General features: G+C 44.0%; 1 protein-coding gene across 1 annotated transcript in view; it reads right to left on the bottom strand.

Moving 5' to 3' along the window:
• Positions 1–20,081, bottom strand: part of ARHGEF33 (Rho guanine nucleotide exchange factor 33) — a 55,086-nt gene that overhangs the window by 26,418 nt on the left and 8,587 nt on the right. Inside the window, exons 2-3 of the mRNA XM_045010350.1 lie at positions 13,728–13,889; positions 4,815–4,864 (exon numbers count right to left, since the gene is read on the bottom strand). Coding sequence (XP_044866285.1) covers positions 4,815–4,864; positions 13,728–13,749 — 72 coding nt within the window. The 5' untranslated portion in view covers positions 13,750–13,889. The remainder of the gene's footprint in view (positions 1–4,814; positions 4,865–13,727; positions 13,890–20,081) is intronic.

Below are 20,081 nucleotides of genomic sequence, written 5' to 3' on the forward strand. Positions count from 1 at the left end.
AATAAACTTGTTTTATTTTTTTAATCTAAACCAATCCAGTGCTGTGTTTAAACTGAACTGTTTGGTAACTCCAGTTTAACTAGCAAACTGTTGCTTATTGTATAGGAGCAACTTAACTTTAATATCTGAACTGTCCAGGAGAGGGCTTGACAGTGCAGAACACACATTTTTGGGGTCACCCTCCAATAATAACCAAGGCTGGTGGAAGCCAGAGTCTGACTAGTGTGTTGCTGACAGGCTGCTGGACCAGGGCTACGGTCATACACTGACACTCAGGGTGTAACCTGCGTGGTGGCAGGCTGTTTGTGAGTGGCCCAGACTGGGAGCTACAATAGCAAAGCATTGTGAGGCACCCAGGGTTACAGGGCAGGTGGTGACACAAACCCTCACTGATCAGGATTGCACCCTAGAATGTGATAGTGATGTAGTCAAAGCAGGATTTGTACAAAGCTTGTTATTTTAACTGAGGTTTGTATTTCAGTCGCCGGCGTAACGCTTTTAAGTGATTCTCAAGTGTTGTGGGTGGGTGGGAACAGTCAAAAGAAAGGTTACAGCTTTATTGTTTTGTTTATTTCAGGAAAGGAAAATAGAACAAAAGTAAAGCATAAGCATGAGTGACAGCGAAACAACTACCAAGCGAGAGCTGGTCGGGCTGAGAATGAGCAGAAAGACAACGAATGTGGGCACCAAATATGAGCAGAAAATGGGAAGCAGAGATGAGAGCCAAGGAGAGGGGGGCAGAAAGGCAGCAGCACGAAGCAGCACATTGGCAGGCCATGGAAGCCCAAGAAAAGGAAAGACTGCCGGCCTGGAGCATAAGGGACAGGCGGGGCAGATTCCACCATCCCCAGCTATTCCCTCCATCCAAGGAACACCCAGCTGGGTAAGTCGTGCCCTGCATACAAGGAAACGGACTGTACTGAAGAACACCTCATCACTTCTGAAAGGCTAAGTGAACTACATACAGTTCCAGAGGACAGGCCAGTCCCCATACTGATTGCACAACTCCTGGGTAAAGCTTTACATGTATTTAATGAAATGCTGATTGGAGACGCTTTGATATATCCTGAATTTTAAAAAGCTGTCTTGCAAAGGTTTCAAATTACCCCTGAGGTGTACAGGTTGAAATTTAGAAATCTCAGTGCTGGAATGAGTCATAATGAGTGCCTATAAAATGTGTGACCTAATGAGAAATGCAATATGGGATACATCTTTAAATCCTCTACAGGAAGTTACCATCCTTTGATAAGAAACTTCTTATTCTTTTCTCTCTCAATAGATCTGAGTGCTGTGGTGCTAAGCAAAGTGCTTGTCCTGAGCTGAATCTTTCAAACTGGGAACAGGAGGCCTGGTAGTTCTGAGAGTGTCCAGGGGATAAGGGGCTGGATGCTGCAGGGCACACTCCGAGGACTCAGGGGTTGGTGTGTGCCTATTGCTACTGGTACACAGAGACCGAGAACTGAGGAGGCCTGGAGGGCAGTGCATGTGTTGCCAGAGATTGGTGGTTTCTGGGAGCTGTTTCACAGCAAGCACAGATAAGTCTTCCTTATGCTAAGGGCCAGTGAGGTGCATCACAACCCTAGGTACCCCCGGACAGCGTCTGTTCCAAATCTACCGTTAATTCCATCCATCATCTCTATTCAATCCCTGGACATGCACTTCCAGAGTTATTTGGGAAGGGGAAAAAAGCAGAATGAAATCAGAATTTCCACAGGATTAGTGGTGCCACCTTTGTCTGCCTCAATTGTGATGAATACATTAATGGGGGCCAACCGACAACTCTCCAACAGCACCTACTATAACAAACTCAAAGACAACCCCACACCACAGTTTACCCAATTTAAGGATATCATCAAATCCTTCCCCAGCTAAACAAGGGAACCCAGGCAGACCCATTATATCTGGCCACGGCACTCTTAGTGAAGCAAGATCGGGACTCATAGATGCTATCCTCAAACCACTCCTCACACAAAGGGCCAGCTTCCTCCAGGACACAACCTACTTTCTCAACAAACTCCGCAACATCAACGACCTCCCTCAGAACACCCTCCTTGTCCCCAGGGATGTCACCTTCCTATACATCAACATCCCTCACAAAGGCAGCATAGCTGCCTGCCTCAAATATTTACAAGATGGTGGACAACCCTCAGATCTCCACCCCAAACACATTGACACACTCATCCATTTCATCCTCACCCATAACAATTTTATATTCAACAACAAATGCTTTGTCCAAACCATGGAAACAGCCAAGGATACTATGATGGCTTCCCAATATCTCAACCTCTTCGAGGCACCTTGAAAAATTTCTGAACAAATGCACCATGAAATCAATGATATACCTGAGATACATTGATGATATTTTCATCATCTGGACAGATGACTTCAGCTCCCTCATGAATTTCCACCACAACTTCAACAATCACCATCCTTCTATTAAACTCTCTCTGGAAAACTCCCACACCAGCATCCACTTCTTGGACACCATGAAGAACTTCAACAATGGAACTCTACAGGCAACTGTATACAAGAAACCCACAGATCACCACACCTACTTCGTAGATCTAGTTACCACCTCAAACACACCAAGAAATCTGTTATCTACAGCCAGGCACTGAGATACTACAGAATATGCTCTGAGGAGAAAATCCAGGATACACATCTTAACACACTCAGAATTGCCTGCTCCAAACAAGGACACTCCACCAGAGAAGTAGATAACATTATGGAACAGGTCACCCAAATACCCCGAGAAAACCTGTTTCAATACAGAAATAAAACCCACTCTGTCTGCAAACCACTAGTTGTCACATACCACCCCATACTGCAACCCATATGGGATAGCATCAAACAGCTACAACCCATACTCGATGGGGACCCCATCCTGAAAAAAACTTTCCTGAACCCCCTCTTCTGGCCTTCAACCAACCCCCCAACTTCTCCAAGGTCGTCATCAGAAGCAGGCTCCCCACAGACCAGGACACACCAACTCAAAGCGGCACCAGACCATGCCAGAACAGCAGATGCAAAACCTGCAGACATATCTCCACTGCTGTGATGATCAACACCCCCCACAAGACACCTTTCAAGATCCATGGGTCCTACACATGCCTATCACTAAATGCCCCAATAGTAACTATGTGTGGGAAACCAGACCATCACTAGGCTCTCAAATGAACTCACAGGAAAATGATAAAAGACAAAAACACCATATCACCTGTGGGTAAACACTTTTCACAACGCCATCAATCTATATCTGATCTATCGTCCTCATCCTGAAAAGAAACCCACAGAACACTTTCAAAAGATGAGCCTGGGAGTTTAAATTCATAACTTTGCTAGACACTAAAAATCATGGACTGTTTTCCCCCTGCTTTCCTTTCCTCCCCCTGACTGGAGGGGTGTTAATGGGTCACATCACCTGGAATGGTCCCTTCAAATGTGTGTTGTTTACTTATGAAAAACAATCTGTTCAAATCTCGTATTTATCACTGACACCTTGAGTTAGTTTCCCAGACCTGAAGAAGAGCTTTGTTTCGTTCGAAAGCTTCTCTCTCTCACCGACAGAAGTTGGTCCAATAAAAGATATTATCTTGCCCACCTTGCCTCTCTAATATCCTGGGGCCAACATGGCTGCAACAGCACTGTGCACCACACAGGGTATTATTAACTACACTGTTTGGAAACAATTCATACAAGAAACTAGGCCTGAAAACTTCCCTCTCCCAACTACATTATTATTAATTATTACTATTATTTATTATTATTTTAGTTGCCTCACCAGGCCTCAACCAAGCATCATTGCATGTCCTACCCTCTTATGCTGTGGTTCTGAAGTTATAAATAAATGGTTCATTACTCAGCACATGGCTCTCATCTCTTGTTAATGAGCCTGTATGCAAATTGTAATTTCACAGAAATATTACTGCCAGGACTTTCCACAAACCCTAAGCACCTGGGCAATTTCAGTTAATTTTCCCACCTATCCCCAGTGGAACGGCCCGATGCCTTGTCCTATCATGGACTAGCTTACATTTATTGAGTCTTACATCTATTGATGACCGTGTCTCTAATGGCAGAGATTAGTACCCCTTCTGGTCCTAGAGTTATACACCAAATCATCAGCTGGTGTAAATCAGTGTAACTCTATTGACTTCCGGGACTTGAAATCAGTGGGGCTATGCTGCTTTCTGCAAGCTGAGGCTCTGGCCCTAGAACGGTTACTAGCAGCACAGGGAGGGAAGGATAGTAGTAGCAAAGGGGGAAAGTGGCAGGGGTAAGAGCAAGAGTGGGGGATGGAAGTGTTGAAACTATGCTACAAGCAAGTCTGCGTTTTAAAACGATTCCCCACAACTTTTACATATCTTTTTTTTTAAACTGCAGTTAAAATGGGGCCTCACTGCAATTTGAAGAAAGTTGCATCATAGAGCTGGGAACTTTATACTAAACGATTAACACGGACCCAGATCTTTGGCAATAGACAAGGAGCACAGAGTGCAGCTCAGGAAGGGAAGGAGCAACCCCCCTACTGCCTCCCGTTTTGCACTCACAAGTGCGTGTGCCCAAACGATGGGATGGTGACATCTAATTACTTGGCTGAGATCACAAACCAATCATCTAATTTGCACCTGGCTGTGAGCAAAGAGGTCAGATGAAAGCACCTTTCAGAAGGACGCCCAGTTCATAACATGTGTCCATGCAATGTGCACATCTGCCTTTATTTTTCCTTTGAATGAATTTTGGTTGTAAAGACTATTAATCTGTTCTTCATTCTTTAAACTTGGAATTATTCAGGGCATATTGCTTGTCTTTACCTGAGAAATCTGTGTTGCAGGGTTACTCACTGGCACATTTTCAGTTTCTCCTGTGGGAATAAAGAACTGCAGTCAATTAAAATGACTTATTATGATTGCTATAAATAACTGGAGCAGAGTGCTGTGCATCCTCTGCAGATGCAAATCTCTTTTCAGGACTTAGTCCTGTTCTGGGAGATGTGGAGACCACATAGTTTGCAAAATCAGCTGCAGTTATAACATGGGAATTGCCAGACTAGATCAGACCAGAGGTCCATTTAGTACAGTATCCAGTCTCTCACAATAGCCAGGTCTGGATACTTCATATGAAGCTGCAGGAAACCCCCTAATACACAATTATATCTTCTGCCCACTAAGAGATCCTTCCTAACCACCATCAGTTAGTAGTTGGTGTATGCCCTGAAGCATTATGGTTTAGATCCTTTCTAAAGTTTTTTTTTTTAAATCCTATCTGTGTTCCCATTATCCATATAAATTTTTCAATCCTTCTTTAGCATCCTTCCTAGCTCCTGGCCCTTGTTATGTTTTGTGGCAATTTGTTCCACAGATTAATTGTGTTGTGGGTTTTTTTAAAAAGTATTTCCTTTTATTAGCTTCAAATGTATTGGTTTCAGTTTAATTGAATTCCTCCTTGCACTTATGTGATTTAGAAGCATAAATCCCATTTTCAAACGTGACTTAGATGCTTAGGTGATTTACTCTAGGGCTGGCTGAAAATTTTTCATCAACACTATTCTTTGATGGAAAATTGGGTTTTGGTTTAAATGATTTTTTTTGCAAAAAGTCTCATTTCTGCAGAAAACTGATTTTTCCACTGGACACTTGAATGGTAAGAAGCAGGGATTACCGGCCCACATTAGCAAGGGATGGAGAGGAATATTATAAGAATCGTGCCAGATGTTTAACTCAGAAGACGACACCCAAACCATCGGCCCAGTTAGTTAACATCCATAGCAAGGGACCCATGAATCTTGTGTATATTGACTTTCTGTCCTTAGAATCTGAGAACAAAGGGAACACTAACATATTAGTGGTAATAGATCATTTCACTTGATATGCACAAGCGTTCCCCAATGTGCTACCCTCTGTAGCCAAGATATTATGGGACAAGTACTTTGGCCTGCCAGAATCCATTCTGATCAGGGGCGTGACTTTGAAAGTAGACTTATCAAAGAAATATTACAAATAATTTGGGATCAAACCTGGGACGTCTTGCTCTTAATGCATGAACCTCTACTACCTGAGCTAAAAGACACCTGTCAGCCAAGCCTGTAGCAGACTCATCAGTTTCCTGCTGGCCTAGCCACTCCTAGAGGGGGACAGAGTGCCACATTGAGTAGGCATAGCTTACTTGTTGTATCTGTTATACCTTGTAAAATTGCCAGTTATAGAGAATCCACCACAGTCCTTGGTAAGTTGTTCCAATGGTTAATTACCCTCACTGTTAAAAAATTATGCCATAGTTCCAGTCTGAATGTGTCTACTTTCAACTTCCAGACATTGGATCTTCTTATACCTTTGTCAGCTAGAGTGAAGAGCCCATTATTAAATATTTGTTCCCCATGTTGGGTCCCCTTTTAGTCTGTCGTCGAGTCACCCCTTAACTTTCTCTGTTAAGCTAAACAGATTGAGCTCTGTTGTGATAATTGGCCCTAGAAACTTACCCTAGTTGCATTCAACTGTAAAAAAAATGAGTGTAAGTGCACATAACACGTCACAATAACTTACAACAACAAATGTTGATAGGAAAATGTATGAAATGGACAAAAAGACTGAACTGGCAAACCAAAAGGCCTGCTGCTATAACTCAGGGACTGTGATCATGCCTGGTAAGCAAGAAAAGTGTGGAACCAGAAATCAGTTAACTAAAACTGGTGTGTTGGAAACTAGCCCTAATTGATGGACACAATAATGAAGGGACAGGCTATTGTGCCCACCATTTCCTTCGTGGGTCCTTAAAGAAAGAGACTTTGGGAGGAAAACTGACTACTAGATTGAACCTTATCATCATGGCTGCTACACCATGTCCTAGGACCCCCGTCCTGAGAGATAACCGGGCCAAAGAGAGGGATCCAGATCACACCAGCACCTCTTCTGGCTCTGGCTGAATCCTGAATACAACCTGGGATGTGAGACTTTGTCTCTCTCTCCCCCATGGGTATCCTTTTCCTTCTCCACTCTTTCTTCTCTTTCCCATCCCTCTCCTTTTTTCTTCTGTCTAACAAGACTCTGGCATAGCCAGCCAAGACTGTGTATTTTGCAACACAGTTGTAAGCCTGAGACCAAAAAAAGGCAGCTGAAAGCAATGCCTTAAACAGCCTGATGCTAGTATGAGTTTTGGCATGGCTAATCAGACCATGTGCTATGCTTGTGTTTATCCAGTAATGAGGTTGCAAGTAAGAGTCAACACCAGACACACAAGCTGCATTTCCTATCTTTGCTGCTGTTTTCTTTCCCCTTTTGGGGGTTTGTGTCTTGTTTTGTCTTCTACAAAACAGGATCAGACTTCAGCAGCAGCAGCAGCAATGACAGCTCCAACCCATCTCAACTAGCTGCTTCTCTTTTCCCCAAAAGGACAGTTATTACCATCTTTAATACCATCTTAAAGACTGTCAAATGGGTTTTTTCCTTCTAAAGCCTCTCTCTAGCCAAAGGGAAAGGGAACAAGGGACGTTGTTACAATGAAAGCCGTATTTAATAATTCACATTTCAAATGCTTTAATTGTATTTCTTTCTTTTCTGTATCTTTAATAAACTATTAAAAGGATGTTTGATGGTGTGTTTGCCATGGTACTAAGCAGGCTGAGGTCTCTATACCAAACCCTGTACCTTGTTTAACACTGTGTAATGTTGGATAGAGTGATTGGCTCATATTAACACCATTGGCCCATATTCCACCTAAGTGAATACAACAGCTCCTTGACTCTGTCACTGTAAGGCAAGTTTTCTAATCCTTCAATCACTCTCATTGTCAGAGCAGTGCTAATACCTGGAGAGCTCAGAGAACAAGTGAAAAGACCGGGGCATATGTTGGTACATGCCGATGCTTTTCCTTTGTTCTGTTACTATTGGTTTCTCTCATGCTGGCCTGTGACACTTAATTCATGCAGCATTTGCACTGAATGGCCACCCTGTATCCCATTCTGGGGTTTAAGTGAGCTCTGTTTATGGGATCAGTGAACAGGTATCCTACTCCCAAGGACCTTGTTGCAGCTGCCACATATATGAAGTAGGAAGCTTAAGACTGAGGGGTAGATTGTTCCTAGCCCTAATGCAACTGCACAAGGGAGGAGGAGTGGACATGTTAGAGCTTCCTGGATCGCAACTCCCAGCACTCAAAAAAGTACAGGGGCTGCACCTCAGAGCAAGTGGCTGCAAATTGTTCCCCTCAGTGCAATTGAGGAGCTTTCTGAGGCATAGTGCCTCCCAACATCCTCCTTGGGGTGCCTTGCTCAGCCCTCTGTGCCTTAAACAACATAATCGAGCCCTGATTAGTTTGCCCCTGAGGGGGAACTGGACAACTGCCAAGGAAAACAGGGCACCTGAGCATTGCCATATTATAGTCTGTGATGTCCTGATTCAGGAAAACGTGAGCTAATTCTCCATGGAATAATGAAAGTAAAAGACAGAAGAATTATTAGGTCTTCACGTTCATCTCTTTGTGAGTTCAATCCTTGAGGGGGCCATTTAAGGATCTGGGGCAAAAATCTGTCTGGGGATTGGTCCTGCTTTGAGCAGGGGGTTGGACTAGATGATCTCCTGAGGTCCCTTCCAACCCTGATATTCTATGATTCTATCTCTTCCCCCCACACACACATTTCGACATTGTCGGGAGTGTTGTCCAGACTAGTTTTAGTTGTGCCTCCAGCCCTAAAGGTCTGGTGGGTGTGTTGCCAAAGGGCTCTAACACTCTCAGGACTGGTCTGCATTGCTTGATGCAGAACCTCTCTGATGAAATAAGGGAAAGAGGCAGTATGCAAGGTACAGTGATGTGCGGTATTGCCAACCTCACTCAGCACCCTGAAATCATGAGATTGGCCTAAAAAATTATGATTTAAAAAAAAAAAAAACAGGGTTCTTTGCTTTGCTTTCTGGCTCTGGCCCTGCAGGGTGCACTCAGGTCACATTTTCAAGCTTTTCACCACAACCATGAGAACTAGAAACATACTTCTGTTTTAAAATGCAAGCTGAGTGTCTCACAAACTCACATGATCCAGGAACTAGGACTTTGAGGAAAAAAAATCCAATATGGTGAGACTAGCACTTAAATCCCCCACCTGAGGGGAGCGCGGGCGACCCCCTGACTGTCTCCCCCCGCCTGAGGGGAGCGCGGGCGACCCCCTGACTGTCTGTCCTGCCACCTGAGGGGAGCATGGGTGACCCCCCCCCCAGCTGTCTCCCGTTTCCTGTTTTATTATAATAGATTTATACTAGAGTATTTTGGCAGCCACATGAGGAACCTACAGGCCACATCCTGTATGATGAGCTAAAACAAGTTAATATACTTATGCTTTTTAACCTTTGGCATAGATAAGTGGCCAACCGATTGCCCTCTATAAACTTAACAGGTATACCACAAAAACAGGGCAACACCACCATGAAACCAGTTCAGGCCAGAAATAACAGATGTGCAGATGAACTAATTGTCATTAATACCTATGACTATGCCATGTTACATAGGGCAGAAAGGGTTACACAGCTAGCAGGCTAACTGACCCAGATTCAACCTTTAGAGACATATTAGTAGATAATTTTTGTGTTTACATATATATTCTGAGAAGCTAACAATGTAACCAAACAGTTCCTGTCTATCACTATATTCTGTTAATTCAGAGATCAAAAGATTTAAATGAACTGTAAATGTAGTGATATCACTGTCTTAACTTCTCTCTGAAGTTTGTGGTAAATCATCTGCAAATGGTGGGAAATAGGCAATTCCCTTATGTTAATCCATATAGCTAATTACCGATGATGCTTAGGAAATAGGAGGTGTGCTTCAAAGCTAGGATGATTGCCTGTTTTCACCCAAGGACTGCATGCTATCAAGCGGCTTCCCCGGGAACTGTATACAGTTCTCTTGGGACCTGATCCTTTCATCTCAAATCGCCTTATGCTTCATCAGGGGAAGCTTGAGTTCCATTCTGGAGCACCCTGATATTAAACACTGGACTGAACCCATGGACTCATTCTGAAAGAACTCTTTGCAACTCTAAAGCTCACCATCTCTACTATGAAAGTGACCTAAGAACTCTATTCATGTCTGTATGTATAATGATCTTTTATCCAGTACTTGCTCTCTCTTATTTTTTAATACATTTTAGTTTAGTTAATAAGAATTGGCTGTAAGCATATATTTGGGTAAGATCTGAAATATTAATTTACCTGGAGGATAATGTATCTGATCCTTTGGGATTGGTTAGAACTATTTTATACGGTGAACAAGATTTTCAGTAATCCTCATCATTTTTTACTTGGCTGTCTTGGTGGAAGCCCAAGGCTGGGTTGCTTTAAAGGAACTGTATTCTGGCTTGTGAGTAACCAGTAAGGTATTGTAAAAGCTGTTTTGTTGCTGGCTGGGTGAATCAAAGTATTGGAATAACCACCAGTTTTGGGGATTGTCTGCCCCATTCTTTGCAGTTTGAACAATCTCAGTGTGGCCCTCCCGGGACTCCGGTCACAGCCAATCTATAGAGTAAGCATAACCTAACATTGTGTGGATGAGGAAATTAAGTTTCGCTATGGAAGGTGAGCATAATGTTCTCAGGTTCTATAAGAGTGACAAATCATCATGTTTAGTTAGTTAATTTTAGTCAGGTTTTGAGTTAGCTTCTCTTGGGTCTTTCCGTAGCTTTCTAGTTCTCTAGCTTCTCTTAAGTTCTTCATCTTCCACTCAAGAATTGAGGAACCTGGAGCATCGGACTCTTTGACATGCCAGAGGAGAAGCTGATCCTTTGTCTCTTACACCAGGCTATGAAGGAACCATGTGAGTATATTAATCTAAGAAGCTTTATAGTAAATGATATCAAATGTACCTCTAGAACAGTATTAATATTATTTCTGTAATTCTGATTGATTACTTTTTCCCTTATGTCAATAAAAGTCTTTATGGCTGTATTTCTGTTCTCTATGTGAGTGTCTTTGTCATGCATCCCCAGGGTCCTTGCAAAACTCTGTGTAGCCTGATTCTGGGACAAGAACCGTATTATCTTCTGATCAGATTAATTGGCGAGCCTATAACCCATATTATATAAACAAGAATATTAAGCCCCTAAAATCAGGCCACAGTGCAGATTTATTTTAATGAATACATCTTAAAAAAGACAATGGGGAAATTAAGATGGGAGCTCAAAGGCAAATGCAATTGTTGTTAAGTAAGCTAGGCACTGATGGATCTAGCAGAGAGGAGCCGGGAGTGTGAATAAGAGGGCGAGGGCTCAGCTGCTATTGGAACTCCTCTGACGACATAATCCAGGAAGTGAACTCCTCTTTGAATCCAGTGGTTTTGTATTTAGGAATGCTGGATCCAGCAGTTGATGAGCTAATGGGGAAAGACTTGGTCACTTCTCTGACATCTTAATACGAAGGGCTCGAGGGTGACTCTGTGGCACTGTGCCCCAAGGAAAAGGTGATTCAGAGATGCACCCCCCTGGGAAGATCAGGGAGGCAGAATTATTTCCAGAGGGAGAGTGTTCAGGGGTGTGTGAAGGCAGCACTCTTTCTCCTGAGCTCCTACCCAATTCCTCAGGCCAGTGCAGACATGAGAGAGGAAGGGCCATGGCTCCCCTCCTCCTCAGCCTCCTTTGGAGTGTTTTCTCATGCTGGTTTGATACACATGGGACCCAATCCAAAGCCCACCAAAGTCAGTGGGGGTCTTTCCATTGGCTTCAGTGGGTGTAGATCCGGATCACTTCTATTAAGTGCTGACTCTACATCAGATTCTGTAGCCTGTTCCTGAGCAGGGGCAGATGGAGAAGGGCTCCGGACACCCTCCCCGCAACCATTGCATTGTTCAGAGCAGAGCTCCTCTTTACGGGTATCCAGCTGAAATCCCCACTCACCACTGGAAATTCACCGCACGCATCGGGTCCAGGGCATAGCACGCTAACACAGAGCTGGGGAAAGTTAGATTCTTGGGCCACCTTCTCATTTTCTGCTGTGACACCAAATGAATCTCAGCAGTCTGTGGGGGATATCAACGAATTGAAGGCATCCTGGAGTCAATTTCCATTTCAGCTGGGACTGAGTGCACAGGCCTAATTTAGTAAAACTAATTAAAAAAATTAACCCCATTGTTCCTATGCTTAATTTAATTTACCTGGGGGGATACAGCCCAGAATCTGGAGGAGAAAATACAAATGTACTCTGCTCTCATTTATGCCCTTCCTCTGAAATCCTTTTGCACCATCAGAATTTGACCCTTTCTGAGAAAGGTCAGAGACTGTAGGACCAAAGCCTGGCTCTTGTCCATTGCTCAAACTTACACACTGATACCACAGCTGAATCAATATATACTTAAATACTTTAGCTTTTCCTAATGCTTTTTCTACCTGTCACCCTAAAAGATCCGAAGCCTTTAGCTTCAGCAGTTACTTCACCAACACAGAAATGCAGCCACCTCTGAAGTGGCGAGTGGCAGCTCCTCCACAGCGCACAGCAACATCACACAACAGTTTAGGATGGAAAATGAAGAACGCTGTATCCAAACAAAGCTGCAAGAAGAATTCAAGCAAGCCAGTGAAAGCTGAAGTCCTGAACCTGCAACCACTTAAGCATGTGCTTACCTGTAGTACAAGAGAAGTCTTGTTGACTTCAAGAGACTACCCATATGCATAAGTATATACTGAAGTGATTGCAGGATTGGGGCATAAATTGGAATTTGGTCACAGAACATTGAGGTTAACATCAACCCTCTTGTGAAAAGACCTTATGTCTCTTGGGAAAGACGTCACCTCCAACAGCAGGGTGTCCCTGTACTCCATGATGCTATAGTCCTGCTTTGGCATTGGTTTTGACTCCAAATACGATGCATCTCAAATAAATAAACTAAAAACAAACAGTTTAAATGGGTTCTGTTCTAAATTCCAAAGTTATGGAGTAAGGACCTACCCTTGCTTGTATCTCTGCACAGAACTGAAATATACAGGAGTTTTGCAAGTGAAAGAACTGTATGATCTAATCCCAACTTTTCCAAAACACACTGTTGTTCGTTTCCATTCACCCCATCCCCACAGGGTTTTAACAGCATATTGGTAGGTATAAGTAATGAATGAATGAGGCCCCAATTCTGCAAGGACCTTAAGCACATGCTTTATTTTAAGCAGCCAGTGCTTAAAGTTAGGCATGTGCTTAACTATCCTGTAGAACTGGGGCCTAAGATCTATGTGATCTAAAATGCTTTAATTAATAAAATCAGCTTTTCATTGTCAGATTCTCAAACTGAAAATATCTGCAATACAAAGAATGTGACCGATGAGGTCTCCTTTGAACTCCTAATTTCTGTATGGAAATACTCTTTAAAATACGTTCTACATTGGTTATTAGCGTTTACTTTTTAATAATTTGGCAAGGTAATGGAATAGTTCTACCTCCTACCCTCCTCCTCCTTTCTTTCCCAGATTAGAGTAAAACATTTTTGGCTTCTAGAAGAAATTAGTGGGATTTTCCAAAGCACTCAAGCCCGAATCCTCAAAGGTATTTAGGTTCCTAACTCCTATTGAAATACATGGAAATTAGGTGGCTAAATACCTCTGAGGGATCTGGGCCTCAGCATTGGTCTGAAGTCAGCTGTAGATTTATCATTGACTACAGAAGGAGCAGTATCAGAGCAGTGCTGTGAGCTTTCCAAAGAAGTGATTTCTCTTGCTGGAGAGGGCTTTATTTTTTAGTTCACCTCTATCAAAGAGTGTACTTTACCTTCTTGTTTGTTTGAATCCATGGCTGTGCAATGCTGCTTGTCCTCCCTGGGGAGTTCTGGCTCTGGCCTCACTTCAGAGGGCTTTTACTGTGCACTGAAAACATCCCCTGCTTTGGAATAACTAGCATGTGAGCTCAATGAGGAGTCAGATGATCCAAGCCCTGTTTTCAGAAAAAGTATAAGGAGGTTATTGAGCTAGATCTTGAGGCAGACACTCAGAGCAAACACTAAAGGAGAGAGAACAAGTTGAACTCACATGTCCCAGGAGGGACTACAGGGATGTGGTGACAGCACCAAACCCCTCTTCCTTTAATCTTTCATAAACCCCATGTTCCCAGGACAAGGTGCTGGCAAAGAAGAGGTGGGTGGGTAGGTTTCCATCTGCTTTCCCCTTTAGACTCTTTCCAACCCAAGGAGAGAGGCCTCATGGCTTGTTAAACTCTGAGGCAAAACAACCTGGTTTTAAGCATTTGATGAGCACTTACGGAAATGCATTGATTAAAGCATATGCCCCTCTCCACATTCTACTGCCATTCATCTGCTGAACACTTCGTAAGCCTGTCTATGGGCCGAGTTATTCACTCAAGAGATGCTCACTGTGCAGGGTTTATGACTGGTCTCACCGCTGCTCAATGCTGTCCAGTCCCCCTGACTTTCAGAGGCGATGGGCACCTGGAGCTCTCCTTGAGGTTACTGGGTGCTGTTGGTATGCAGCACCCCTGAAAATCAGGCCCAAAGAGCATGACTACCTTTCCAGCTCACTCTCTCACACACACACACACAGCACAAGCAGCCCTCCCCAGCACAGGCACTTATCTCCACCTGTTTACAGTCTCCGCGGAGCATAATCTTCTCCTCGGTAAGGACCCCCCAGGTTTCACTGGAGGGATCCAGTCATTCCAAATCCCAGATGGCTACAAACTTGTGTGTGTTATAACTCCCACCAGAAATAATCTCCTACTCCTCATACACCTTAAACTCACCAAGGGCTAGATTATAACCCTCTTTGGTCCTAACCAACATAAAACACAGAGCAGAATCAGAGCAGCTAGGCTGTGAAATGCTCACACCAACCTTTGGGAAATGCTCAGTAACTACCAGTACTTAGGCCATGTCTACACTACCGCGGTAAGTTGACCTAAGTTACGCAATTCCAGCTATGTGAATAACGTAGCTGGAGTCGACGTACCTTAGGTCGAGTTACCGGGGAGTCTACACCGCGAGGGGTCAACGGGAGAAACTCTCCTTACTCTTCTTGTCAGGGATAAAGTACAGGGGTTGACTGGAGACTGATCTGCTGTCGATTTGGCAGGTCTTCACTAGACCCGCTAAATCTCAGTGCATTGATCCCGGCTGTAGTGTAGACCTGCCCTCAGGCCATGGCTACTCTACAAACTTTGATGTAAGCTAGTTACTTCGACATAAAGCCACTGCAAGTAGTATATTGCTTGTGCACATGCATACTTGTCGCCTTGCATCAGCGCTGCACGTGCTCACCAGGCGTGCTGGTGTTGAGGCACAGTGCAGTGCACCATGGGTAGGGATTCCAGTGTGCAACCTACCACCATTAGTCCACTTTTTGGCAATGCATGGAGGGGCAGAAACAAGTCACAGAGGGGTGACTGGGAGCAAGGGGTCAACTTTGCAGCATGCAACTGTCTCCATCCCACAATGTCACCTATATCCCGTACTTCTTGCGCCTTTTTAAAAAAACCCACGAAGACACATGGCCATCCTTGCTGCCCACCATCTCTGACAGATGCATGGAGCCTGCACACAGTGCTGCACTACTGTCATAAGCATTGCAAGCACAGGACACGTGATCCTTCCGTATTTGCAGAGCTGTAAGAAGCACCTAATCAGCGGGGAACATGAAGATTTCGTGGAGAACAGTTTGCTGTGGGACACAGCAAGAACCAGTTCAGAGTTGTTGGTGGTATTCATCACCAACAGCTGCAGATGATGGAGTGCCACTGCTTCACTTGAGAAATGAGCACCGGCTGGTGGGATTGCATTGTAAATGCCAGCTTGGGATGATGAGCAGTGGCTGCAGAACTTTCCAATGTGCAAGGCCACATTCCTGAATCTGTGCCTTGAACATGTCCAGCCCTCCAGCATAGGGACACCACAATGAGAGCTGCACTGACAGTGGAGAAGCAAGTAGGGGATCGCACGGTGGCAACTTGCAACGTGGGATTACTACCGCTCAGGGGAAATAATTTTGGTGTTGGACAATCCACTGTCATGTACATGTGCAGGGCAATTAATCATCTCCTGTTGGAGCAATAGACCTCACACACATCTCTATTTTGTCACCAGACCACCATGCCACAGGGTCCACCAATACAAAGAGCTACTCTTCTATGGTTATGCAAGTTTTGTTGGTGGATCATTGGGGATGCTTCACTGATGTCAAGCTGGACAAATCAGGAAAAGGCATTTAAAAAATGTGTGGTACTTAAAAGGGGAGGAGACTAGAGCCTTCCAGTCTCTGTGACCCCAGGGCAGTGGAGTTCACAACCGTGACCCAGAGCAGAGGGTGTCGGCAGGCATTGTGGAACGGCTGCTGGAAGACAGTTAAGGTCGACATCAGTAATGCAGTGTGTACGCTCACACTGCACCGACCTCAGAACATCAGCCATAGTTCAATGCTTTTTGGAAAGGTGGTATTAATATGTTCCTATAACAGGACACTTACATGGGTGGGAGACCAATTGGAGCATAGACACATGCACGGCTAGGGTGATGCAAGGCAGCTTATGTTGAGCTTACTTTGTAGTGTAGCCCAGGCCTTAGTGCTCTGAGAGACAGGCTTTTACTGAAGCACTGTAGAAATGCTCTGTCAGTGCATTGCTGAACATTGACTCCAACTGCTTAGATAAAAGGTTAGGAGTTTATATGACAGCTGCCATCTGGACTTGCACATTGTGGATGGAACTTGAGTATTTCCAGGGCTAAAAGCACGAGTCTCTACAACTTGAGCTAAAGAGCTGGGCTGTAACTTAACACCGTTTAGATTACCCCAGGGTGTACGACATGTGACCTATCCAAGGGGAGGTGTGTAAATACCTGGTGGGAAAGGGGAAAATACCCAGCACTTGATGCAATCTGGTGTTACGAGCCCCATGGAGGGTCATTCCTAATAAGGATGAGAAAGCAGCTTCCAAAGGAGGTGCGCGCCATAAAGAGAGTCATCAACCCAAATGGTCCTTCAGCAGGCATGGAACTTTAACGAGGTGCCCAAGAGATGCCCTCGCAGCACCTCACTGGACGTGTTCTGGGCTTTTTTAGGCTATCCTGCACTGTCGACGCAAGCAGAACAGTCATTGACCGATTTGACCACCAGTGTGAGTGGGGAGGGGTAAAGCTTTCACTGATGTCAGTGTGATTTTTGCGTGTAAAGATCAAGCCTTTGAAGTGGGTTCAGATTAGTGGGATAATTTAATGATTCATTAGATCTGATCTTTATCAGTTAATAGCTGCCTCTTTGTTCCAATGAATCTAGATAGAAGAATGTCAGACTTCTTTTACTGACTGACATGACCCCAATAAGTAACTAGAATTGTTTGCTTCTTGGAAATTATAGCTATAATGTTAGGGGGTTTATTTTATGTTTTAAAAATATAGTTAATGAAATAGTAGCACAGTTACAGATTTTAAAAGAACAGGTGATGTAATGTTCTTGTTTCTATGGTAAGGTGAACTCAGACACATTATACTTTAGCAGTCATTTCTATCCCTGCTTAATATGTTCCTATTTACTAGAGCTGGTCAAAATTTGAAAAAAAAAATTGTGGGTGTTTTTTCTTCTGCAGAATTTGAAAATGAACAAAAAAAATGGACTTGCTTTTCACGAGTGGAGAAGAAAGGAAAGAGAATAAAATGGAGGAGTAGAAAAGGAAAACCAAAACATGAAAAATGAAAAATTGTGATTGTTTTCAACAAAACATTTCAAAATCACAATTTTTTCACAAAAACATTCCATTAAAAACCGTTGATTTTTCAACAAAAAAAATTGTTAAAAAATTGGAGTCAACTCTGCCTTTATGTTGTCAATGTGGACCATTAATTATACAGGAGGTGCAGTATGACAATTAAAGTGGCTGTAGGAACCTTTGCATTTCTGTGAGTGTCTTACTGTGTTCAGCTCTAGCATTGCATTGCTGTAGTTTTTGTATTCAATGATCCGGTTTGTTTGCATGTAAGAAATATAAGACATTGTCCAGGCTTAATAATACTAGGTGTTCAGGCTTCTATCCTGCAAACACTTCTACCCACACATAACTACGCTCGTGAGTGGCCTCATTGACTTCAGTAGAACTAACTCGTGTTTCCAGGATCAGCCCTGACAACTCAAATTAGAATTTGAAACTCCCTCCTCTTTCAAGCAACTGTAGTGGTGCAACAGTGACTTTACGCTTTGTAATGCTGAGATTATTTGGCTGGAAACAGTTTTCTGCTAAACTGAGTTAAAATAATAGCCCATCTGTTTCCAGTATGATGGCCATATTTGAGCAACTCTGATAGACAAAAAGCTGCTATTTATTTTATTTATTTATTAATGGAAGCTTAGAATTTGCAGAATGAAGCAAAATCAGGGCGAGACCCTGCAAAAATCACAAGATGCACATAGTTTTCATGCCCAGGCTTTTCTGTTTTTGATTTTGAGTCATCAGGCTTCTCAGGAGTGTATTGCATGTGTTTCAGTGAGAACATTTCAGAGCCTTTTTGCTGCAAGCTGTCCCTGCAACAGACCCTTGTGCCTGTCAGGTTGGAGAGGAAGAATGTGCATTGGAATGGGACGTGGGGTGACGAGCCATTACACTGTGATAACTGTGGTGTATTGAAAATTGCGTTAAAATTATGTACTATCATTTTAAATTTCAGTGATTTCCCTGGTCCTGCTTGCAGGGTAGGGGGGTCTGTAGGGAAGTGTGTGATCTGTGCCTAGCAGCAGTCAGTCTGCACCAACAGCCTAGAGAAAGGTCGGGGTGAGTTGTGCTGCTCTGTGATAGGGAGCAGCCTGCTTTGTCTCTTTCTGGTTTGGGTTCTTGTATATTATCATTCTGGAATCTCAGAAATAAAGTCATATTACATTGCAACCTTCCAACAAGAGCACTTTGTTTGTATCTAATTTCTCTGTTTATATGTTGGGAGCATAACAATAGTAGGTCTTCCAACAGTCTCAAGTTGGGCCTCCAGAAAATGAAGAACACCCAATTAGTGGCCACTTATGCAAAGTGATTTTGTTGACACCACGTAGGAAGGATACACCCGGTGCCAGAGCAGGGATAGGACCTAGTTCTCCGACATCACCCTCAACTGTCTTAATCACAAGACCATCTTTTCTCTCAATGCAGCTTTGTGTCATGCACTACACAGCTCTGCTTTGTTCACCACCCAGCCTCTGCACGGAATGAGGGAGGGGTACAGTGGAAAAAAGAAAAGGTGATGGTGGAATTAAAATCATAATGTGTACACCCAAGGCCATCTAAGTTCTGGAATTTCCTAGTTTTTAAGTCCAAGACTTTCCAACCTTAATAATAATCTTCTAACTTATTTTTGTGTTTAAAACGGGGGAGGGGGACATAGAGCTCATTCACTCACTCATCTGGGGGCCTGTAATGGGATATCCACCCCACACAAGGCCTGAAGGGGTAAATTAGGCCAATTAACCTATAGGCCACACCTGGAGGAAAGCCAGGGCAAGCTAAGGAGGAGCTGGGCTGGGCAGGGAGCTGGCAACAGAAGAGAAGTAGGCTGCGGTCACTCCATGGGAGAACAGAGGTACGGTTGGAGCGTTACTCCCTCAGAGGTGGGAGTTGTAGGGCTGGCAAACCCAGAGAAGTGGGGAGAGCCAGAAGGTAAGGAAGGGCACAGGGAAAAGGCACCAGGGTTTAGGATGGTGCAGGCCTTGGCTGCTGACTAGAGGGGCCCTGAGCTGGAACCTGGAGTAGAGAGTGGGTCCTGGTTCCCCTACCTGCCACTAGGGAAGTGGCGCCGGTTGGACAGTGAATGGGAAGACTGCCTAAGCCTGTTCATTAGAAAAGACTTTGATTCCCTGGAAGGAGGAAACACACATAGTGACCTGGCCAGAGGACCAAGTCCTGAAGAAGGAGCACCTGGAGTTGCAGAGACTGAGAGACAGCGGCAGTAGGGTGTGCAGCGAGCAGCAGAAGTGGGCTCTGGATCTGGAAGGCCCTAATCCCAAGAGCAGTCAGGAGGACCTAGCGGTGAGTGCACCCCGTGACAGGTCCTCCAAGTATTTTATGAAGGTGAATATGCAGGAATAGTTCAACTTGCATATGCTTCCTGTCCATGTACATCATGAGCAGGACCTTCTAGATCAAAGC

The sequence above is a fragment of the Mauremys mutica genome, chromosome 3, assembly GCF_020497125.1.
Source record: "Mauremys mutica isolate MM-2020 ecotype Southern chromosome 3, ASM2049712v1, whole genome shotgun sequence".
Lineage (NCBI taxonomy): Eukaryota > Metazoa > Chordata > Testudines > Geoemydidae > Mauremys > Mauremys mutica.